At 39.6% G+C, this 20976-nt stretch overlaps 2 protein-coding genes across 13 annotated transcripts in view; one reads left to right on the forward strand and one right to left on the reverse strand.

The window, feature by feature from the left end:
• Window positions 1-15074, reverse strand: part of CAPZA1 (capping actin protein of muscle Z-line subunit alpha 1) — a 51213-nt gene extending 36139 nt beyond the window's left edge. Inside the window, exon 1 of the mRNA XM_004380402.1 lies at window positions 14368-15074. Within this exon, the coding sequence (XP_004380459.1) occupies window positions 14368-14406 (39 nt within the window). The 5' untranslated portion in view covers window positions 14407-15074. The remainder of the gene's footprint in view (window positions 1-14367) is intronic.
• The window catches only part of ST7L (suppression of tumorigenicity 7 like), a 107692-nt gene continuing 101378 nt past the window's right edge, over window positions 14663-20976 (forward strand). For 8 of the 12 annotated variants that reach the window (XR_002824697.1, XR_002824696.1, XM_023734920.1 and 5 more), the window contains exons 1-2: window positions 15107-15329; window positions 17092-17174. Coding sequence is in view for 9 of the 12 variants with exons in the window: in XM_023734920.1 (XP_023590688.1) it covers window positions 15122-15329; window positions 17092-17174 (291 nt within the window). In the remaining 3 variants the exon portion in view is untranslated. Of the gene's footprint in view, window positions 15330-17091; window positions 17175-20976 lie in introns of all 12 variants that reach the window. The other 4 variants (XM_023734922.1, XM_023734921.1, XM_004380397.1 and 1 more) reach the window with 4 other exon arrangements.

The following is a 20976-nucleotide window of genomic DNA, read 5'->3' on the forward strand; positions in this document are numbered from 1 at the left end:
ACTTTAGATGAAGGTTTACAGAACAAAATAGTTTCTCATTAAACAGTTAGTACACATGTTGCCCTATGATAATGGTTAACCACCTCACAACACATCAACACTGTCCTTACTCAACCATGGGTTCCCTATCACCAGCTTTCCTGTCCCCTTCTGCCTTCTAGCCTTTGTCCCTGGACTGCTGTGCCTCATTAGTCCAGTTTGGTTTTACGGGTCTGTCCAATCCCTGGCTGAACGGTAAACTCAGAAGTGACTTCACCACTAAGCTGAAAGGGTGCCTGGGGGCCATAATCTCGGGGTTTCTGCAGTCTCCTTTAGGCCAGTAAATCTGGTCTTTTTTGTGTATGTTAGAATTTTGTTCTAAATCCTTCTCCAGCTCTGTCCAGAACCCTCTGTTGTGATCCCTGTCAGAGCAGTCAGTGGTGGTAGCCAGGTACCATCTAGCTGTACTGGACTCAGTCTGGTGGAGGCCTTGCTAGCTGTGGTCCATTAGTCCTTTGGACTAATCTTTCCCTTGTACCCTATTCTCTTCATTCTCCCTTGCTCTGGAAGGGATGAGACAGTGGAGTATCTTAGATGGCTGTTTTTTTTTTTTTTTTAAATGTGACTGGAGGGCCCTCAGCTTAATCACTTCACCTTCCTCCTGTGCCGGGTCAGAGCTTCCCTTGGAGAACTGCCTTCAGGGAAGCTGCCTCCTTACCCTCCAGGCCTGGTAAGTCACTGAGACTCGAGGGAAGCCGGGCGCCTGGCCCCACAGAGGCAGAGGCTTCAGGGCCAGTTCAGTTCACTTTGGGGTGTCATTAAACTTACATGCATTTCTTCCAAACACCCTATCTGATGCCTCTTTCTTTCCTCCCTTCCCACTCCACAGAAATTTTGAGCTGCAGAGCCTCAGGCCACATAGGAGCTGGCAACCCAGTACAGGTGCCCGCTGGCTCTGTGCTGCCTGTGCCTCTGTGGAGGCCATAGTCATGGAGGAGGCCAGCCCTGTGTGACAGCTGGATGTGGCGCCCCCAATGGCAGAATGGAGCAGAGAGCGTGGAGCAGTGCAGCCCACCTTCCCGAAGGCCGCCTGAAGACCCTCCTCGAGAGAAAACACTCCACAGCCCTTGCCCCCATGCCTGCTGCCTCATTAACATGCAAAATAGTCGGATAGTTCTTTTTACTATTGTTGTAAATGTGAAATGTCCAATAAGATGATAAGTGAGGAGTAGGTGTACTGCATTTGCAGTTGGTGTCAGAGCAGAACTGAATAGAATTGACCCAACTTAGCTAGGATGTGGAGAAATCGGAACCTTCATGCACTGCTAGTGGGAATGTAAAATGGTGCAGTAGTATGGAAGACAATTTGGCAGTTCCTCAAAAAGCTAAACATAGAATCACCACATGATTCAGCAATTCCACACCAAAGTATACATCCAAAAGAACTGAAAGCAGGGACTCAAAGATATACTTGTACACCAAAGTTCATTGCAGCATTATTCACAGTAGTCAAAAGATGGAAACAACTCAAGTTTCCATCAATGTGGTATATACACACAATGGAATATTATTTAGCCATAAAAAGAAATGAAGCTCTAACACGTGCTACGACATGGATGAACCTTGAAAATACTACGTTAAGTGAAATAAGTCAGCTACAAAAGAACAAATATTTTATGATCCCACTTATATAAAATACCTAGAATAGGCAAATGCATAGAGACAAAAGTTTATTAGTGGTTATCAGGAGCTTAGGGTAGGGAAGAATAGGAAGCTATTGCATAAGGGGTACTGAGTTTCTATTTAGGGTGATGAAAAACTTTTGGAAATAGTGATAATACAGTTGTACAATATAGTGAATGTAATTAATGTCACTGAATTAAAAACTTAAAAATGGTTTAAATGGCTAATTTTTCCTTACGTTTTAGTACAATTTAAAAAAAATTTCCTCATTTTATTATCTCATACAACAGACATAAGTTATAATACAAAAACCCATTTTTTAAGAGTGTAAACAGGTCCTAAAATTCAAAAAAAAGTTTGATCTGTTGACACAGGTAGATGTTTACCATATGCTGTTGACTGAAAAGGGTTTACAAAATAACATATTCTGGTTTTATTATAAGTATACGGTATATGTTTACAAATATATATAGGTACTAAATTTTAATTAGGACTATCTTTAGTGGTGGTGAGAGATATTCTTCTTCCTTTTTTGGGGGAGCTTAGCTCTCTGCTCTAAAAGTTGTATACGGAATATTGATTACTTGTATGGTGAACTGTTGTTGTTAGGTACTGTCAAGTCATTTTCAATTCATAGTGACCTCATGCGACAGAGGAGAACTGCTCCACAGGGTTTTCTTGGCTGTAATCTTTACAGAAGCAGATTGCCAGGTCTTTCTCCAGCACAGCTGCTGGGTGAGTTAGCAGCTGAGCACTTAACTATTTGTGCCCCCAGTGCTCCTCTGTATGATGAAATAGGAGTTTAAATTTTTTGAAAATCTGAAAAGAAGCAGGCCAATAACCTTCATCTGCTAAATTAAAAACTTAAGAGATGGAATGGGACACAGACAAAGATAAAGACCACTGAGTGACATCAATTGAAAGAACCAGGTCAAGGAAGCCAAAGCACAGCACAAAGTGAAGATGACAAAATTCTATGGTAACAAGAAAGTCTTTTTAAAGTTATATTTGGCATATACTCCTTGACCAGGAGGAGCTTTGCCTTATTTACCACATATCTGTACAGTGCATTAAGCTAAAAAATATAGGTTGATTAGCTTGGCTAAATGAGGGGGGATAATGCTGAAAGAAGGAGCAGAGTAAATTAAAAGCTCCCTTCCATCTTCTAAAGCAAACAAGAAAGTCAGAGAGAGATGGACATCAAGTAGTAGTATCTGAATTTAGGTTCAAGTGCTGAAATAAACTAAGTGGTCCCAGCACATCTAAGAATACCAAGAACAGGAGAAACGTCCAACAAGAGACACCAAAACATCTCCCGGTTTTTAAAGAGAAGTCACTAGATTTGAAGACATGCAGTGGCAAGGGTAAAATTCTAAATGAGTGTTTAGAAAACAATGTAGTCAACATTAAATGACAACCTGGGCTCCTAAAACAGATTCATGGCAAATAACCCCCATGTTATTTTCTAAGAGGGTTACTAAAATGGTGGATTAGTTGGTGTTAGATAAACACTTGATAAATCTATGAAGGCAATCCATGTGTTAACTTGATTTGTCACTATTTGAGCAATAATACTATAAAATTCCACCAACCATTTATCAGTTTGTCGTACTATGGTGGCTCGTGTGTTGCTATAATGCTGGAAGCTATGCCACTGGCATTTCAAATACCAGCAGGCTACACAGGTTCCGGCAGAACTTCCAGACTAAGACAGATTAGGAAAAAAGGCCTGGTGACTTACTTCTGAAAATTAGCCAATGAAAACTCTATGGATTACGGAATATTTTCTAAGACTTCAACTCACTTATTTTGGATGCACCATCAAGAGGGACCAATCGCTAGAGAAGGACATCTGGTCTGGTAAAGTGGAGGGCCAGTGCAGGCAAGCAAAACCCTCAATGAAATGGAATGACACAACGGCCTCAACAATGGACTGAAACATACCAACAATCATGAATGAAGATGGTGTAAGACTGGGCAACATTTTGTTCTATTACACATTGGGTCGTCTCAGTCAAAGCTGACTCAATGGCAAGTTATCAACAACAACCATAAAAATTACCTTGTAGTAGTAGAAATCATAATGATGCATTTATACACTGCATTTATAAAATGTAAAGTCTGCTCTGTCATCTACAACACCATTCACAATCTGGTTCTCCCTTTCCTAGCCCCGTCTTCTACCACTTTGGTCTTAGATCTTAAATGAATAATTTATTTTATAAGGATTGGCACAAAACTGGTTCCTATGAGGCAGAGGTTAAAGATGTTCCAAATGTCCAACTTTTCCAAACTGCTGTACTACTCTATTATCTCTAACGTCAATTACTCCCCTCCCCTCAGTACTCTCCCTCCGCTCTTTGAGTTCCATAATTCGCTGCAGAACTCACGAACCAGATTTACAATTAAGTGGTTTAATAGAGAAGTAACAGCGTGCAACTTGGGATGAGAAATGACTCAAGATACACTGCTTCGATCAGGACAGCTTCTCAGCTGTGCCCACAGGCAGGCCTCTCTTTGACCTCTCAGCCTCACCTCTGCCATGGTTGGGCAAGTGTCACAAAGCTCCTAGCTCCATGGGTCGGCAAGCCCCACCACAGCTGTCTTGTGCCCGTCTCCCGGTTCCTGCAGTCTTGCGCTGCTATCGCTCTTGCTACTGCTGCACTGCTGTGTCTTGCTGTCTTCCACGTTACAGCTCTCTCACTCTGTCTCCTGGATCTAGGAGGTTCTTGGCGCAGGGACCAAAGGGCATGCTCCATTTCTGTCTCTTCTTGGTGGTGGTGAGGTCCCTTCTGTCTGACTCTGGGATGGCTCATTTTAAGCCTAGCAGGATGGCAAAACTGACCAATCCCCTTGTTAGGGTTCCAACACCTTATCTGCATGGTCCCACCATCCACAAGGATGCCATGCACCTTATTTGCATTATAAGACACAAAATGCACGTACAAGTAAAATTATAGATGCAAACAATGTATTTTGATAGTTGATTTTTCTTATCAGGGCTCAGGCTTGAGAAGCATAAAGATAAGTCTTAACGTAGGATCAACATTATAAGAAACAGATGGTGACATATCCAAATAATTTATTTACATTTACTCTCTTAAAAGCCAGTTTAAGCAGTTCTTAGGAACGGTTTTCTTTATTAGTGTTATGGATTGAACTGTGTCCCCCATAAATATATGTTGTAAATCCTAACTCCTACACTTGTGGATGGAAACCCTGGTGGCATAGTGGTTAAGAGCTACAGCTATTAACCAAAAGGTCGGCAGTTCAAATCCACCAGGTGCTCCTTGGAAACTCCGTGGGGCAGTTCTACTCTGTACTATAGGGTTGCTATGATTCAGAATTGGCAACGGGATTTTTTTTTTTTTTTTAATACTTGTGGATATAATCTCACATGGGAATAGGCGTTTATTATGTTCATGAGGCCGTATCAGTGTAGGGTGTGTCTTAAACCAATCACCTTCAAGATATAAAACAAGCAAACTGGGCACAGGGAAGTAAGCAGAGATGGGGGAAGACAGATGCCAGGCCACGTGAAGATCGTCAAGGAACTGAGGAAGAGAAGCTGAAAAGAGATGAGGACCTTCTGCCACAGCCAACAGAGAGAAAGCCTTCTCCTAGAGCCAGTGCCTTGAATTTGGACTTCTAACCTCCTAAATTGTGAGAAAATAAACTTGTTTGTTAAAGCCACTCACTTGTAGTATTTGTTATAGTGTGAAAAGAGCACAGTTTTGGAGCCAGAAAAGACCTGGTTTTAAATTCCTGCTGTCACTTAAATCACAATATTTGGGCAAACCACTTAACTTCTCTGAGCCTGTTTCCTAACAGGCAAAAGGGATTGGGTATACTTATCCCAAGGAGCCCTGGTGGCACGATGGTTAAGCACTTGGCCGCTAACCGAAAGGTTGAGGAAGTTCAAATCCACCAGCCGCTCCATGGGAGAAAAAGACATGGCAATCTGCTCCCATAAAGATTACAGCCTAGGAAACCCTATGGGTTTACTGTCCTATAGGGCTGCTGAGTCAGAATCGACTTAACAGCACACAACGACAAAACAATACACCAAGTTAGAAGGAAATCATTCCTTAGTTCTCATTCTGGACTCTCCTAACAAGACATCCAGAATGTTAGTAAAAAGATTTCCAAGTGTTCACCTTAACTGTTCGTTTAGAAATTCAAAGTGGTAAATCTTATAAAGTATAGGCTCAGTCTTGGTGAAGATTTAAAAAACTTATCCTAAACACAAAATAGCATTGATACATAAACAGATAATATATAAGGATCTATAATATGTAATATCTATCAATATATAATATATAATATTAATCTACGTATCTACAAAAGGAAAGAAAGGACCCTATTTGGTTTAATGATGCGATCTGCCTAAATGTTCTAGATCAAAAACTAGAGAAGTAGAACTATCTGAGATACAATGTTCTAATAACACAGAAAGAAAAATGAACTAAAAGAGCACATCAGAAACTTGTTACTTAGGAGCTGAAAAGTTTTAAAATACATTCCCAACCCCACCCCCTTCCTTATACGTGATTGGGCAGACAGGTAAAGGGGTCTAAGTGGCTAGATCACAAAGCTTTCTTTCAGAAGTAGTCAGAACCAGGTTTAGAAATTAGGGAAAAATCCACACCAAACACCTTGAGATTCAGGAGCCAGAGAGCAATGATGCAAATGCCAAGTTCAAAAAGATAGAGTTAGGCAGTAGAACCCATGTGGGATGAAAGCAGGAGTCGTCTGCAACAAGCAAGGATACTGCCTTTAACATGTGGTGCATATTTGGTATACTGCAGCATTCTAAATTAAAGGCGTATCTTTTTACCAATTTTGTTTTTTCTTCAAAATCACTGAGAGTTAGATCTAGCTTCACATGCCAGTCTTACCACTTAATTGCTCAAGTCTTAGTTTCTTTATTTGTAAATATAGTATCTAGGACTGTTTTAAGAGTCCAATGAGGTAATGTGAGAAGAATTTGAACAAAGTAGATCATTTTTTTCCTAAGCAAATGCCTAGATGTTACTGCATTTTGAGTAATGGGCTCTCTTTAAAAGATCAGATCTTTGTGTTTTAACAATTCATTTGTTCACTCAAGGCCAAACAAAAAATAATTCACTGGGGCCCAGACACTGAGCTGGGCTCTAAAGATAAAAAGGAGAATAGCAAAAGAAGTAAGCCAACAGTTATAATGTCATGTGAGAAGTGACGGAGGCAAATTTAAACCATATGGTTCTGATTTCATGCTCAAACTGTCAAAACAAATTATAATTTGATTCCTCATGTGCCTGACTTAAACCTGGAAAAAGCAATCTAGTCCCTTCTATATTTATTAAATTAATTGTTACTCCATTTTTATATATTAGTTTCATCAATTTCCCTAATATGAGTTTGTGCCTGAGAGCGATGTGGTCTTAGTATCCTGGTGAATCAAGCTTCTGAGCTTAAAGGTAGAGGACTAGGAGTTGGACCATTCGAAGTTCACTAACGTAGTGGTTCTAGAGTTGCATACGAATATTGGGAAGTTAATTAAAAATAGATTCCTGAGCACTGGTCCTAAAACTTCTGACTCAGTAGGTTTAGAATGTTGTTAGCTGCCATCGAGTCAGCCCCAGATTCATGGTGACCCCATGCACAAGATCAGACCGTTGTGATCCATACTGTTTTCATCACTGGCTGATTTTTGGAAGTAGACTGCCAGGCCTTTCTTTCTAGTCCACCTTAGTCTGGAAGCTCCCCTGAAACCTGTTCAGCATCATAGCAACACACAAGCCTCCACTGACAGACAGGTGGTGGCTGCACATGAGACGTATTGGCTTGGAATCGAACCCAGGTCTCCTGCATGGAAGGCGAGAATTCTACCACTGAACAACCACTACCTTCTATGTTTAGGATGGAACCTAGGCATCTGCTTTTGAAAGCAGCACACCAGTCATTCTACTGGTGGTAATACTGTTCTAAGGTACTGTTGTACCGTAAGGTCTCTTAGGAGGCAGTCAGCCCCTTGGCCTTGTCATGTTGGCCTGCAAATGTTTCATGATCTTTAAACTTCTGAAACTGTGATTCTCAACATATTTTAAAATACTAGAATAGTTGGTGGGCAACTTAAAAAGAAATTCCAAAGAGCACTAAGCTATTTAGTATTAATTATAATGCAGTCACAACAAGAGAAAATCAATGTTTCACTGTTGATAAGTGCACCCACATTACTAAACCATTAACCTGGTTGTTGTTTAGGCCTGTGTCATTATTCCAGTAGAATTGGTGACGATCTTAATTATACTCAAAAGGGTCGGTTTAGTAAAGTGGGTAAGAGTACAGGCTCTGCAAGCAGACTGCCTGTGTCATATCCACTCTACTATTTACTTGTCTGGACCCTTGGTCATTTTTTTTAACCTGAAGTGTCTCTCTGTTTACTCAATTGTAAAATAGGGATAATGTAAGTTAACCTGAAGTGTCTCTCTGTTTACTCAATTGTAAAATAGGGATAATGTAAGTATCTACCCAATAGAGATGGTTTGAGATGAATACATGTTAATACACAAAAATATCTAGCATATAATACGCACTTAAATGTTATCCAAATGCAAAACAAACAGGTCACAAGGCAAAATTCTCTGATGTTCCAATAAACACAACATCTTTCTTTGGTTCAGTCTGGCATGCCATGTCTTCTTGCTTACATGTTAAGCCGTAATCTACATTGTATCATGATTCCATCCCACAGACAATCCCCCAGCAATACATATGTGCAATTATAGCCAACAAATATTACATACTGCTCAAAATTTAAAAATACATTATAGCTATGAAGAATTTGTGGTAAACCAGTAAAAATGCAGAAAGGAGAGGCTGAAGGCAGAGAGAACAATTAAGAATGATGTTAGGAAAAATTTAACCAGAAGGAATGTGGACAGGTTAGGGATACCCTGGAGTGAAAAGTGTATTTGTTTAAATATGCATAGAATAGAAAAGATACAAAAAAAAAACTAGTAATATTGGCTGCCTCAGGGGAACTGGGTGGCTGGAGAATAGGAGTAGCAGTGGATTTTTTATTTCTGCACTTTCGTATTAATTTAAATCTAAATGTGATTATCTTTAAAAACAAAAAACAAAAAACCCTACTGTCTTTGAGTTGATTGTGACTCATAGTGACCCCACAGGACAGAGCAGAACTGCCCCACAGGGTGTCCAAGGCTGTGATCGTTATGGGAGCAGACTGCCACATCTTTCTCCCAGGGAGCAGCTGGTGGCTTCAAACTGCCAACCTTTTGGTTAGCAGCCAAGCGCTTAACCACTATGCCACCAGGGCTCCCTACACAGGTTCCTACGTACCTAAAATAAAATTTTTCTTTAAATTGATGGAAATGAAGGTACAGTAATCACAGAGGGAAGAATTTAAAACAAACATAAGAGGCTAAGGGTGAAAAAGACGATGCCAATGTTCTAAGTGTGTGTGACTAAAAGAAAATAGTGCTGAGATGAACAGAAATGCAAAGGGTGATGGGAGGTTCTGATTAAGAGAGAAGGGAAAATAACAGTGAATGGGTATTAAAAATAAATTTAGTTCACAAATCCCCAAGTAGTCGATTGTCTTCAGTATCGTGACTGATTTCCCCTATGAACACCAGTCGATTCCAACTATGTGTGTCAAAGGACAACACTGGTCCACAGGGCTTCCAATGGCTGATTTTGGAAGTAGACTGCCAGGTCTTTCTTCTCAGAAGTCTCTAGATGGACTGGAACCTCCAACCCCTCAGTCAGCAACAAAGCACATTAACTGTTTGTGCCACCCAAGGACAATTTTCTCTATAAAGGGTTTTAGTTCTCATGAGCTGATCTGTCTAAGAACTTTAACCTTTTTTTTTTTTTGGCAAGGAGGAAAGAGAAGTCTGTGCACTGAAGTGAGAAAAGAAAAACAAATGATACCTTGTGTGTGTGTGTGTGTGTGTGTGTGTGTGTGTGTTTCTGAGCTCTAAAGAAGACTTACAGCAGATGAAGGAAATACTTTCATTAGGAGTTTTGCAAGGCTCAAAGTATATACACATAGTCATTCTGGTATTCATAAGGCTTTGCAGCTTTGTAAGATCAACTAAGAAAATGCTCCCAGAGGAGACGAATTCTCCCTGCAGTGGCATGGCAGAGCAGCAGTGATGGCAGCAGATGCTGAGTAGACACAATGAATGCCCAAAGAGAGGCACCCAGAGTATGAACATATTCCTAAACACAAGTATCTAGAGATTACCAGAAACAACTTGGGGCGGAAGGAAGAGGTGGTGTTATAGGGGATGAGGGAGGCTGAGCTGGGGAAATAAGAGAATGAATGAAGCTGTGATCTCTTTCTTACCAATAGGCTGTGCCTGCACAATGTACCAGGTGCTATGCTAAGCATTAGGTAAAAAGACACGGTTTCAGTTCCGAAGTTCACAGTCTCATTATCAGGGCAAATGAGAAAAAGCAAACAATGACAGAACCTAATTAGAGTTTGATTAAGTTAATTAAACTTTATTGAATCAGTTCAATCCAACTCCCCTATCTCCCTATTTTAGAAGGAAACAGGCCCAGAGAGGTAGAGTTCCCAAAATCACACAGGTAGCTAAAGCCTAGCAGGGAGGGGCCAAGTTTCTTGATACTCAGAATCATTCTTTCCACTACTCACAATACCTCATTTATAATTCTGGTTTTTCATTCATAGTTACAAGAAAAAAACAGTGTAGTGAAAAAAAGCATGGCTTCAGAATTAAACAAACCTGGGTTTAAACTTTCTGACAAATTTATACGACTCTGCATAGCATTAAGGATGATTCTAATAAAACAGCTAGATATTCTGGAAGAAATTATGATAACCACACTCCAAACCAAGGATTAGGCATCTGAGTTTACACCTGCTCAAGGTTTATGCCCCGTTCAAGGATTTTGTTAACAGATTTGTAACAGAAAACAATCAAGTCAAATAAATTTTAGGGCTTGCTGAATTCTTGAATCCCTAGGAGGGCAGTAAATTCTCTAGTAAATTAAGTACATAATACATAATCAAGAAAATCCAGCTTAAAAGTATAAATATTTTTCATGAACTCTAATAGAGCCCTCAAATTCTGGCACCTAGCCCTCAAATTCTACCACATTTTCTACAACTCATCTAAATAATTCTGATAAACCTGTTTCTCATAAAAGTATCAAAGAGTCTAAACTTAAAGCATGCAGATCCACTTCTCAGTTACAGTATTTTTGAAGGTTTACACAATTACTTTACTAGTTAGGCTGAAGGGGGAAAAATATGCTAACCACACTTTTTTCCAGTCCCAAGATTTTCTTTGCATTTGTTTTTAAAATGCTGAATCATGAAATAAAGGAAATGGTGCAAAGAACCCCAACAAGTAGTTCATCTCATATTTCAAGCTTCCTAATTATGGTATCTTGCCACTTTGGTCTTGTTAAGCATTTAGAACTAAATAACTGAAAAAATTAGTAACCTGAAGAGTCTAGCTCATTCTCAGAAATTGTAAACTCGAGGATTACCATCAAGTGGAATTCCGACTCACAGCGACCCTATAGGACAGAGTAGAATTGCCCACAGGGTTTCCAAGGCTGTAATCTTTACCGGAGCAGACTGTCACATCTTTCTCCTCCAGAGCAGGCTTTCAGTTAGCAGTCGATCGCTTTATTCACTTTTTACCTCTTTGAGGATAAAACTAATACTAAAACCAAACCAAACCCGTTGCCATGGAGTCAATTCCAACTCAGCGATCCTAAAGGAGAGAGTGAACTGCCCCAGAGAGCTTTGAAGGCTGTAATCTTTACGGAAGCAGACTGCCACATCTTTCTCCCGAGGAGCGGCTGGTGGGTTCCAAATGCCAACTTTTGGTTAAGCAGCCAAGTGCTTACACCACTGCACCACCAAGGCTCCTAGACTAGGACTAAAAGCATTTATTTCTGCAAGTTATTACACTATCAACTTCCTGGTTTATTTAGACAGCTCATCATGACCATTTCAGGTAACAATGCAGAAGTTAACAAAAAAACAACTTCCTCTTCATAAAGTGATAAAAACTTCAGCAGTTAGTTACAAGAATGGTTAGCTTTATTAACTTCCACAGAAACACATGAAAGAAAATCAGAGACTGTCATCAACAAATTCACCTCAGGATTTGCTGCTTCCACAAAATGTAACAAAGATAAAAAGCACTATTAAAATATATTTGACATCATGACATACATGCCTTAAAAAAACCCAAATCAAATGCAGTTTGACTAAAAAGACAGAGAAGAAAGGGGAAAAAAAAAAAAAGGAAATGTTAGAATTCCCTCAAGGAAAAACCAGGATATAAACTAGGGCTCAAAATATCTTTGTGTTTAACGGTGTCTTGGTCGTGAAAGTCTGACAGGACAAAAACCTCATTTTAAGGGTTATTTATTATTTATAAATGCTAAAACAGTCGTATCAACAAGTCTTTTTGGAAACACACTTTCTCAATTCTTTAATTCATTGAAAAGGAACCAGAACCCTGGAGGAAAAGGGGGAAGGTAGGTTTGAAGCTGAAAGAGAACTAATTAATCTTACAAGTCAAAACCTTTTCATTTTATTTACAGATTCACAACAGAGAGAGATGGATCAGTTTCATCACAGTATGGAAACAGGATTTAACAAAATTCAGTAATCTTCAAATCATATGGATTTGTTATATGAGATTTTTACTGTATTAGCTATTCTTACTTATCCAAACCAATGAAGACAATGTGGTTAATCTAAAAACCGTTTATTGAATATAAAATTCATCAACATTTTTGCCAGTAGATTTACCTAATTATGATTTGCTTGTTATGTCATTAAAATTAAACACAGAAGTATACTGGGAGATAGAAGAAAACTGGTCACAGACCTGCTGTTATAAAATTAAGACAACAGATACTATTAACTAAAACACTGTTAATATCCAAAGGCATCTTACTCTGCACTTTGAAATACATATATATTTTTCCAAGTTTAATTAGAAAGGCATTCTGACTTAGTGTCAACGGCAAAAACCCAACAACACTGGTAAATGAAGTATCATCGCCACAACGAACTTCAAAGTTTACTCAGACTTGTGCATACTTCAAAGTTTACTGTTATCTAAATTCTTAGTGAAATTTTGTTACAAAAAATTTTTGCTTAAATGAATCATCAGTTGGGTAAAAATATGTTATTCTATTTTTTCACTGTAATTTAGTTTTATCTGTTTATTTGCCTTAGAATAAACATTTTATTATGGCTTCTCTCTGGCATAAATTCATACATATAATGCCTTTTTCACTTAAATTTTATTTATTAACATTAATGAGAATCACTTTCCAAATAAGATAAAATTTAATGCTTAAAGTGTAGTGCAATGGTTTGTGTTCAGCACATCCTTCAGCATTTCAAAATGGCACACCATATTTAGGTATATCAAATTATTCTGTATGGAGGACTCCTGGATTATAAACAGTCCCCACCCCCATCCAAATCTCTTTTAATCTCTTGTATTAAAAAAAGAAGAACCCAGACACATTTACAGGGCACTCAAGTGAGCATACTTTGTAACAGCCACCATGGGAAACAAAAGATATGATTCTTGTCCTTCTGAGCAATACTCTAAAAGTTATCTAATGAGATAATTCTAATTTCTACATGCATTAAAAATCACGGATTTACTGAAAAGTCTGGCAAAAAGTCAAGGTGAGCAGATGTTAGAAAAAAGTTACCCCACCTAATTGAGAATATGCTCTTTATCTAAGACACTTTTAAAGAAATAAGTACACAAATTACACACGGACAAATTCAATTTCAATCAATGACATCACAGTAGAGCATGAGATAAAAAAGGCAGGATGCTTTGTTCAGACTTGAATGCGATAACATGAGGTTTATGTGCTACATAAAACCTTTCTGAGCTTAAAAAAAAATTCATTACCTATTCTTGATTTGTTAACACGAATGTCCGATACCGAAAACTCTTTTTCGAAAATTATTTTTAAGAGAATGTACTATATAAATGGAATCAAGAGAAGAACTACGCGGAAGATAAAGGCGTTCAGATTCTGAAGCAAACGCCCTGAGATTTACACATTTATTACGGCGAATGAGTTAAACCGAGAAAAAGATAGTGTTAAGTGCACTGGGCAGACAACACATGGGGATCTCTCCCTGACGAGAAGTCGTGACAGCAAAATCACTTCCTGAGCAAGGAGGAGCAAAAGCGAAGTTAAGAGGCCACCCTGACCAGGAAGTGACTCGCCCTAAACTAGCCCCAATCATATCTAAAAATGGGGGGGGGGTGCACCCCAACAGCTAAAAGCAGTAAAACAACTGCCTTCTGACGCGTCGCGACATCACTGCAGCCCCCTCCCATAATTATAGAAAAAGTCCTCAGTCACGACTCAACAAGGGAAAGTCTTTTCCCTCGCAGGAAGGCCACCGGGCTGTGCCTCAGGCCCGAGAGGAAAAGGGAGTTGAAGAATGGGGAGCAGCGGCTACCGTGAGGCCAAGCGAAGCCCCTTGAGAAGGAAGTGTCCCAACTGGGGAAAGCGTGTGCCAGCACAAGCTAAGAATCTTTTTTTTCCTGGGGACACTGCCGGGGTTCCCACCTCACCCGAGTAGGGCCTCTGCTCCTTGTCAGGGGAGGAGATAAGAGAGAGATAGAGAGAGAGAGGGAGAGAGAGAGGCGGACCCCTTACCTTCTCCTCATCAGACACCCGATCCTCGAAGTCGGCCATCTTGGGCTGCTCTGGCCCAGCCCGGCCGCGGGCGCAAGGCAGGCCGGGAAGGAAGCTGAGTGATGGAATCACCGCGGGGGCGGTCAGAACCCTCCGCCCGGAAACGCCGAAGGGGAGGGCGCCATGTCAGTTACGGGCGGGGTAATGGCTCCCAGCGCTACAACCCTGGGAGTCGGCTTTGCCTTAAATGGTTTTAAGTCTAACAGCTTTCTTATTGATCTGTTCGTTTCCTCATTCATTTTTTGGACGCTGGGGGCGTGTTTCGACTGCTCTTGGCGCATGAGCTCTAAGTTCCATCCGACCAAATAGCAGTTGCTGCTCCTACTGGATTTCCTCAGTACCGGTGATCTCCATGGCAGCCAAGTCAGAAGCGGTAAATGCTGCTCGGCCTCTGGAATGATCGGTGGCTTTTTCAACTACAGGAATGGAGTGAAAGGTGACCCTCACCTCGTGTGAAAGCAAAAACACTGCAGAATCACATCTCAGTCTATATCCTCCAGAATAGGTGCCGTTATCCGCCCCTCCCCTATCCCCGAAGGAATATGCAGCCCCGGTCTCGGGACGTTCCTCCACCTTCCAAATCTGTGTACCAGTTTCCTAGGACCTTCTGCCTTCACACAGGCCAACTTCAGGTCCGCCACTATCCCAGGATTCCCGAGTCCCGGTTTCCTGCCCTTCTTCCCTCCCCGTGCCCGGCTCCTGCGGAAGCAGCAAGATGGCGGACTGTGACGGCCTGAGTGAAGCAGGGACTGCTGCAGCATCTCCTCCCGCACCAGCTCCGGGCCTGAGCCCGCCGCTGGGCTGGAGGGAGCGGCTGCGGGCCGGGCTGGCGGGGACTGGGGCCTCGCTGTGGTTCGTGGCGGGGCTGGGTGTGCTTTACGCTCTGAGGGTCCCGCTGAGGCTGTGTGAGAACTTGGCAGCGGGTGAGAGGCCCAGACCTTCATGGGGACAGGCGGGGGCTTGGAGAGGTGCCGGGGGCAAGGGCCGAAGGGTACAAATCCTTGGTAGTCACTGGAGGGCTTCGGAGAATGAGTGACACGCGGCCAAGAGGGTTCTTTTTCTCTTGGGCTTCAATCTCGCAGCTGATTGTCAAACCTGAGCTCCAGCTACTGGCTCCTCCCTAGAGCTCTTAGGATCCGCCCTCTCTTCTGTCCTTGGTTACCTAAGGAAAAGCTGTGAGCTTCGGGTGGTAGGGCAGAAGAGAGTACTTTCAGACTTGGATACAGAATATACGTGCGCCCCCACCACTGGTAGGGTCCCTAGAAAGTCATTCCTTTGAGTCTCCTGACGCCCAATTTAAATAATCCACACCCAGACAAAAAAGATGAACATTTCAGTGCTGTATTCAAAGATCTCAAAGAACATACCATGATCCTCTTAGTCGACCACTCTCTTATTTGAAAAAATAGTTCTGTCAAGAAATGGGTTTCATGCTATTTTTGTTTACTGTTTGTTGTAGGCTTTATCTTGATTAATAAAACAATACAGGAAGTAGAGAGAGCTACAAACATCGGTAGTTTGTTCATTGTTTCAACAAGTGTGGAGCTCTTGCTATGTAGTATGGGTTGAAGATACAAAAATGTACGAAGTGATGATCCCCTTGGATTCTGCAAATATTATTCTTTAGCTGTAGCCAGGCCAAAGTGGATGGGGTCCAGGGTCTCTTACCATGTCATTACAATATTTCACTCGAACTCTGATCAACCTCCGAACAAGACGGAAGTACTTTCGTTATGTGATGACTTTGCCTAGTAGTACCATAGCTTTATTTTTCTGTAACAAGAAAAGGCAAATGTCCCCTTTACTATAGATGACATGAAAGATGAGATCTTCATGATATAATGATCTGAAATATTTTGGACTTTTTAGAAGAAAGATACTATGTAAATTCAGATGTAATTAATGCAAAAACAGGCTAAATAAATTGGCCTTCCTAGACTGTTTGAAAGAGCAAATTTCTCATCCTCTGTACCAGGTGAATGAAGTGTTTAATGGTAGTTTGTAAACCCAGTTCATTGAATTAATTTATTTTTCCACATATTCACTATATACACCTTATAGAGGAGACTATTTAACTATTATAGATTTTTATTTCTTTTTAAAGCCAAAGTATAAGATATTATTTGAAATGAAAAATCTGGTTCAGGATTTCACAATGAGTTGGGGCAGAGACTTTTTAGTTGCTTTTCTTTGTGAACTGTTTTGCCTCTCTACCTGACATACCAAATTTATATGTTTCCAGACCTCATTAAGTCAGAATTCTATCATTATAAATTGAAACACTGGTTTGTATTTTACCAAAATAACTAGGGAGTGTTTTTTAAACCTCCTTTGTAAAAGGATGTTTATTTAGCTTCTTTAGATTTGCAAAAATTCCTGTGTAAATTCAGACCGGTAAGTTCTTAGTTTTATTCTCAAAAGCAAACTAAGTTATTTCTTTTTGATTTGCTGCTTATTTAACAAACCAATAGTGTAAAATCCTACCTTTCCATATGTGAATTCATTTTTAAGATATGACATGATGGGAGTTTAAAGTATCTTTTTTTTAAAATTACAATTTTCTCAAATGAATCTCATGTTAGATATTAATACTATTTATGTCCTTCCACTCATAAAGACACCTGCATATTTGTAACGTAAATAGTTTGAAATTGCATTTTTAAATTTTTTTTCTTCTTTTGACAGTGACAGTATTTTTAAATTCCTTGACACCCAAATTCTATGTGGCACTTACAGGGACATCATCTTTGATATCAGGACTAATATTTGTAAGTAGTTTCCATTTCCTTTATTCACATTTTGGTTTTTATCTAAAGATGAAATCCCCTTATATGGTTACAGTAAGTATAAGTGCTTATAGATGAGCATTTCCAAAATTCAACATTTTCAAAGAATTTTGGGAAACACTACATCTAATTCTCCACTGTTGGAGATTGGCAGTATTCATTTGCATGTGAAAGGCTTTATTGTATACAATGGTGTAGAGGTTTCAAACTAAATGCCTACAGGGCCCTTTTATATAAAATCTCCCAGTATTTTAAAGTTGACATCATTGGGCTGACTGGAATTTTATCTATTTTGAATTCAACCTATATTCAACCTATAGGCTGTTATTATCATAGGCTGACCGTTATTTACTGGCTGTGTAACATTGAGCAAATTAATTAGCTTTGCTAAATCTCAGTTTCCTCGTTTGTAAACTGGGGATACTAATACCAAAAAAACCAAACCCGTTGCTGTCAAGTTGATTCCAACTCATAGCAACCCTATAGGGTAGGGTAGAACTGCCACATAGGATTTCCAACAAGCAGCTGGTGGATTTGAACTGCTGACCTTTTGGTTAGCAGCCAAGCTCTTAGCCACTGCACCACCAGGGCTCCAGGGATAATAATAGTATCCACTTAATTGGTTCAGTGAGAGGCCCAGTTCAATTCCCAGCCAGTGCACCTAAAGTGCAGCCATCTGTCAGTGGAGGCTTGTGTATTACTGTGATGCTGAATAGGTTTCACTGGAGTTTCCAGACTAAGTCAGGCTAGGAAGAAGGTCTTGATGGTCTACTTCCAAAAATCAGCCAGTGAAAACCCTATGGATCACAATGGTTCTATCCTGTTGTGCATGGGGTCACCATAATTCAGACTCGAGGGCAGTTAACCACAATTAGAAGGATAACGTGTGTAAAAGCTTGTAACATGGCTGGCTCAGAGTGAGCACTTAGTGAATTTTGTTTATTATTATTTGGAAAAGTCCCACAATAAAGAAACTGTTTAAATTTAATTCAACTTATTCTTGTCTTATTTGACCAAGGTATTGTTATTAAAGACCTTTTTTCATTTTATAATCCCTATTAACATCCTGTGAGTCGGAATTGACTCGATGGCAATCAGTTTCATTAACATCCTTGGGAACTAGTGGTTCCTACCGTAAACTTTGGGAAAATACTGCTACAGATAAAAATATTAAGAAGTAGTATTATGGCATGCATAGCCAATGAATTTTTCCATTCCTTTTTGTCATCTCTAGGTGGTGCTCTCCAGCTACAATAGAAATAACAGTACTTGGAGCTTTTTTAAATTGAGATGAACTATAATTTGTTAAAGTGAAATGCTGGACAAGAAAGGGATTTTTCTCTTGCCTTACAAGAAGGCATTGTTGAGGAATTTAGGATAAAAACTGTTTTCGCTATCTAGTGCTGCTATAACAGAAAAGCCACAAGTGGGTGATTTTAACAAACAATTTTATTGTCTCATAGTTTAGGAGGGTAGAAGTCTGAATTCAGGGCACCAGCTCAAGGAGAAGGCTCTGTCTCTCTGTTTGCTCTGGGAGAAGGTCCTTGTCTCTTTCAGATTCTATTCCTAGGTTCCTTGGTGATCATGTGACATGTATCTCTTCCCCTCCATTTGTGCTTATGTGCTTGCTGGCTTAATCTGCTCTTTTAAAAGAGATTTACTTAAAATACACCTTACACCAATGCTGCCTCATTAACATAACATAGAAATCAATTCCCAAATGGGATTATAACCGCAGGTATAGGGGTTAGAATTTACAACACATGTCTTTGAGGGACACAATCCATAACAAAAACTATGTGCTACTATTTCACTCATAATTAAGCATATTTTGTTAGTCAATAGCATGTGAAAGTCTAAGAAAAGAAAATAAACTATCTTTAAATGGCTGATAGAGTGGAAAAAATACTGATCTTGAAACTAGAAGATATGGTTTTGAGTCTTGACTCTGCCACTTACTAGCTGTTAACTTTGGGTAAGTCACTTAAACTCTCTGAGCCTTAATTTCCTCATTTATGAAAGGGAAATAATTCACATACATACGTATATGTGCATGTGTATGTGTGTGTATTACATGTCTAAAACCATGTTAAAAGTTTATTATTTTTAAAACAGTGTTTTAAATGTATAAAAATTATAAAATCTAAGTAACATTTTAAAGGTGAAACTATGTCGTTACCCTTGCAGTATTGACAGGTTTTTATTAGCAAAGGTTATTGGGTTTATAATTTCTTTTACCACCTGAGCTTATTGAACTTGTGTGCGAACACACACACACGCAAACATGCACTCACATATACATGCACACTGTATATTTCAGAGGCAGTCTAATGTAGTGGTTAGAAGCTCTGAAGTCAGACCTGAAGAAGAATACCACTTCTGCCACTTACCAGTGGTATGAACCAAAGCTGCTTACTAAAACTTAGAATTTGTAAAATGAGTTGTTGCGAGGATTAGATGACATAATGCATGTAAAGGACTTAGCACGATGGTTGGCTCATAGAAAGCTTTTGATAAGTATTAGCAATTATTATGGCTCCTTTGTGTTAAAAAGTTGAAAGAATTCACTAGCCCCTGAGATCATATTTATTCATAAAAATCTACCTGTACTTCATATAGTAAAGGGCAGTTTGTTATTGTTGCTCTTATGATTGCTGTCCTTGATTTTGATCCAGTATAAGTCTTGTCTTTTCTGTCACATGAACACTTTCTACTTGTGTAATTTTCCCTGGTTATTTTAAACATATTTCATCCTACGTCTTAGTAAAACGTGGTAGAAGCCAAACCAGAGCTATATTTGGTAGTGACTAACGTCTTATTGAGGATCCCTGGTGGCACAGTGGTTAAACCCTCGGCTATTAACCAGAATGTCAGTAGTTCAAACTCACTGGCCGCTGCATGGGACAAAGACGTGGCAGTCTGCTCCAATAAAAATTACAGCCTTAGAAACCCTATTGGGCAGTTTCACTCTGTCCTTAAAGGTCGCTTTGAGTTGGGATCATCTCAACAGCAGTGGGTTTTTTTTGTTTAGGATTGCTAAGATAAAACAAAATAACAAATGTTGGCAAGGATATGGGGAAATTGGAACCCTTATCCATTGTTGGTGGGAATGCAGAATGGTACAGCTGTTGTGGAAAACAGTGTGGCAATTCCTCAAAAAACTAAAAATAGAACTACCATATGACTCAGCAATTCCACTCCTAGGTATATACCCAAAAGACTTGAAAGCAGAGACTCAGGGACTTGTATACCAGTGTTCATTGCAGCACTCTTCACAATAAATAGATATAACCTAAATGCCCATCAACAAATGAATGGATAAACAAAATGTGGTGCATACATACAATGGATTACTACTCAGCCAATAGGAGAAATGAAGCCTTGATAAATGCTACAGTATGGATGGAGCTTAAAGACATGTTGAGTGAAATAAGGCAATCACAAAAGGACAAATATTATATGACCACACTTGTATAAAAAGACAAGAAAAGGCAAATGTATAGAGACCAAAGTTTATTAATGGTTACCAGGGCCAAGAGGGAGGGGAAAAGGAGGCTTATTACTTATGGAATACTGATTTTCAGTTTACAGTTATGGAAAAATTGCATTGATTAAGGGTAGGGTTACACAGCTGATTATTGTAAGTGTCGTCAATAAGTTGTACACGTGTAAAAAGTTGAATTGGCAAAAGTTGTGTGATAGATATATTTACAACAACAACAACAACAACAAAAAGGAGTAACTGCTAAGGCTGCTTATGTACAACCAAAAACCTCATGGGATT

This window comes from Trichechus manatus, unplaced genomic scaffold (assembly GCF_000243295.1).
Source record: "Trichechus manatus latirostris isolate Lorelei unplaced genomic scaffold, TriManLat1.0 scaffold00073, whole genome shotgun sequence".
In the NCBI taxonomy this organism is placed as follows: domain Eukaryota; kingdom Metazoa; phylum Chordata; class Mammalia; order Sirenia; family Trichechidae; genus Trichechus; species Trichechus manatus.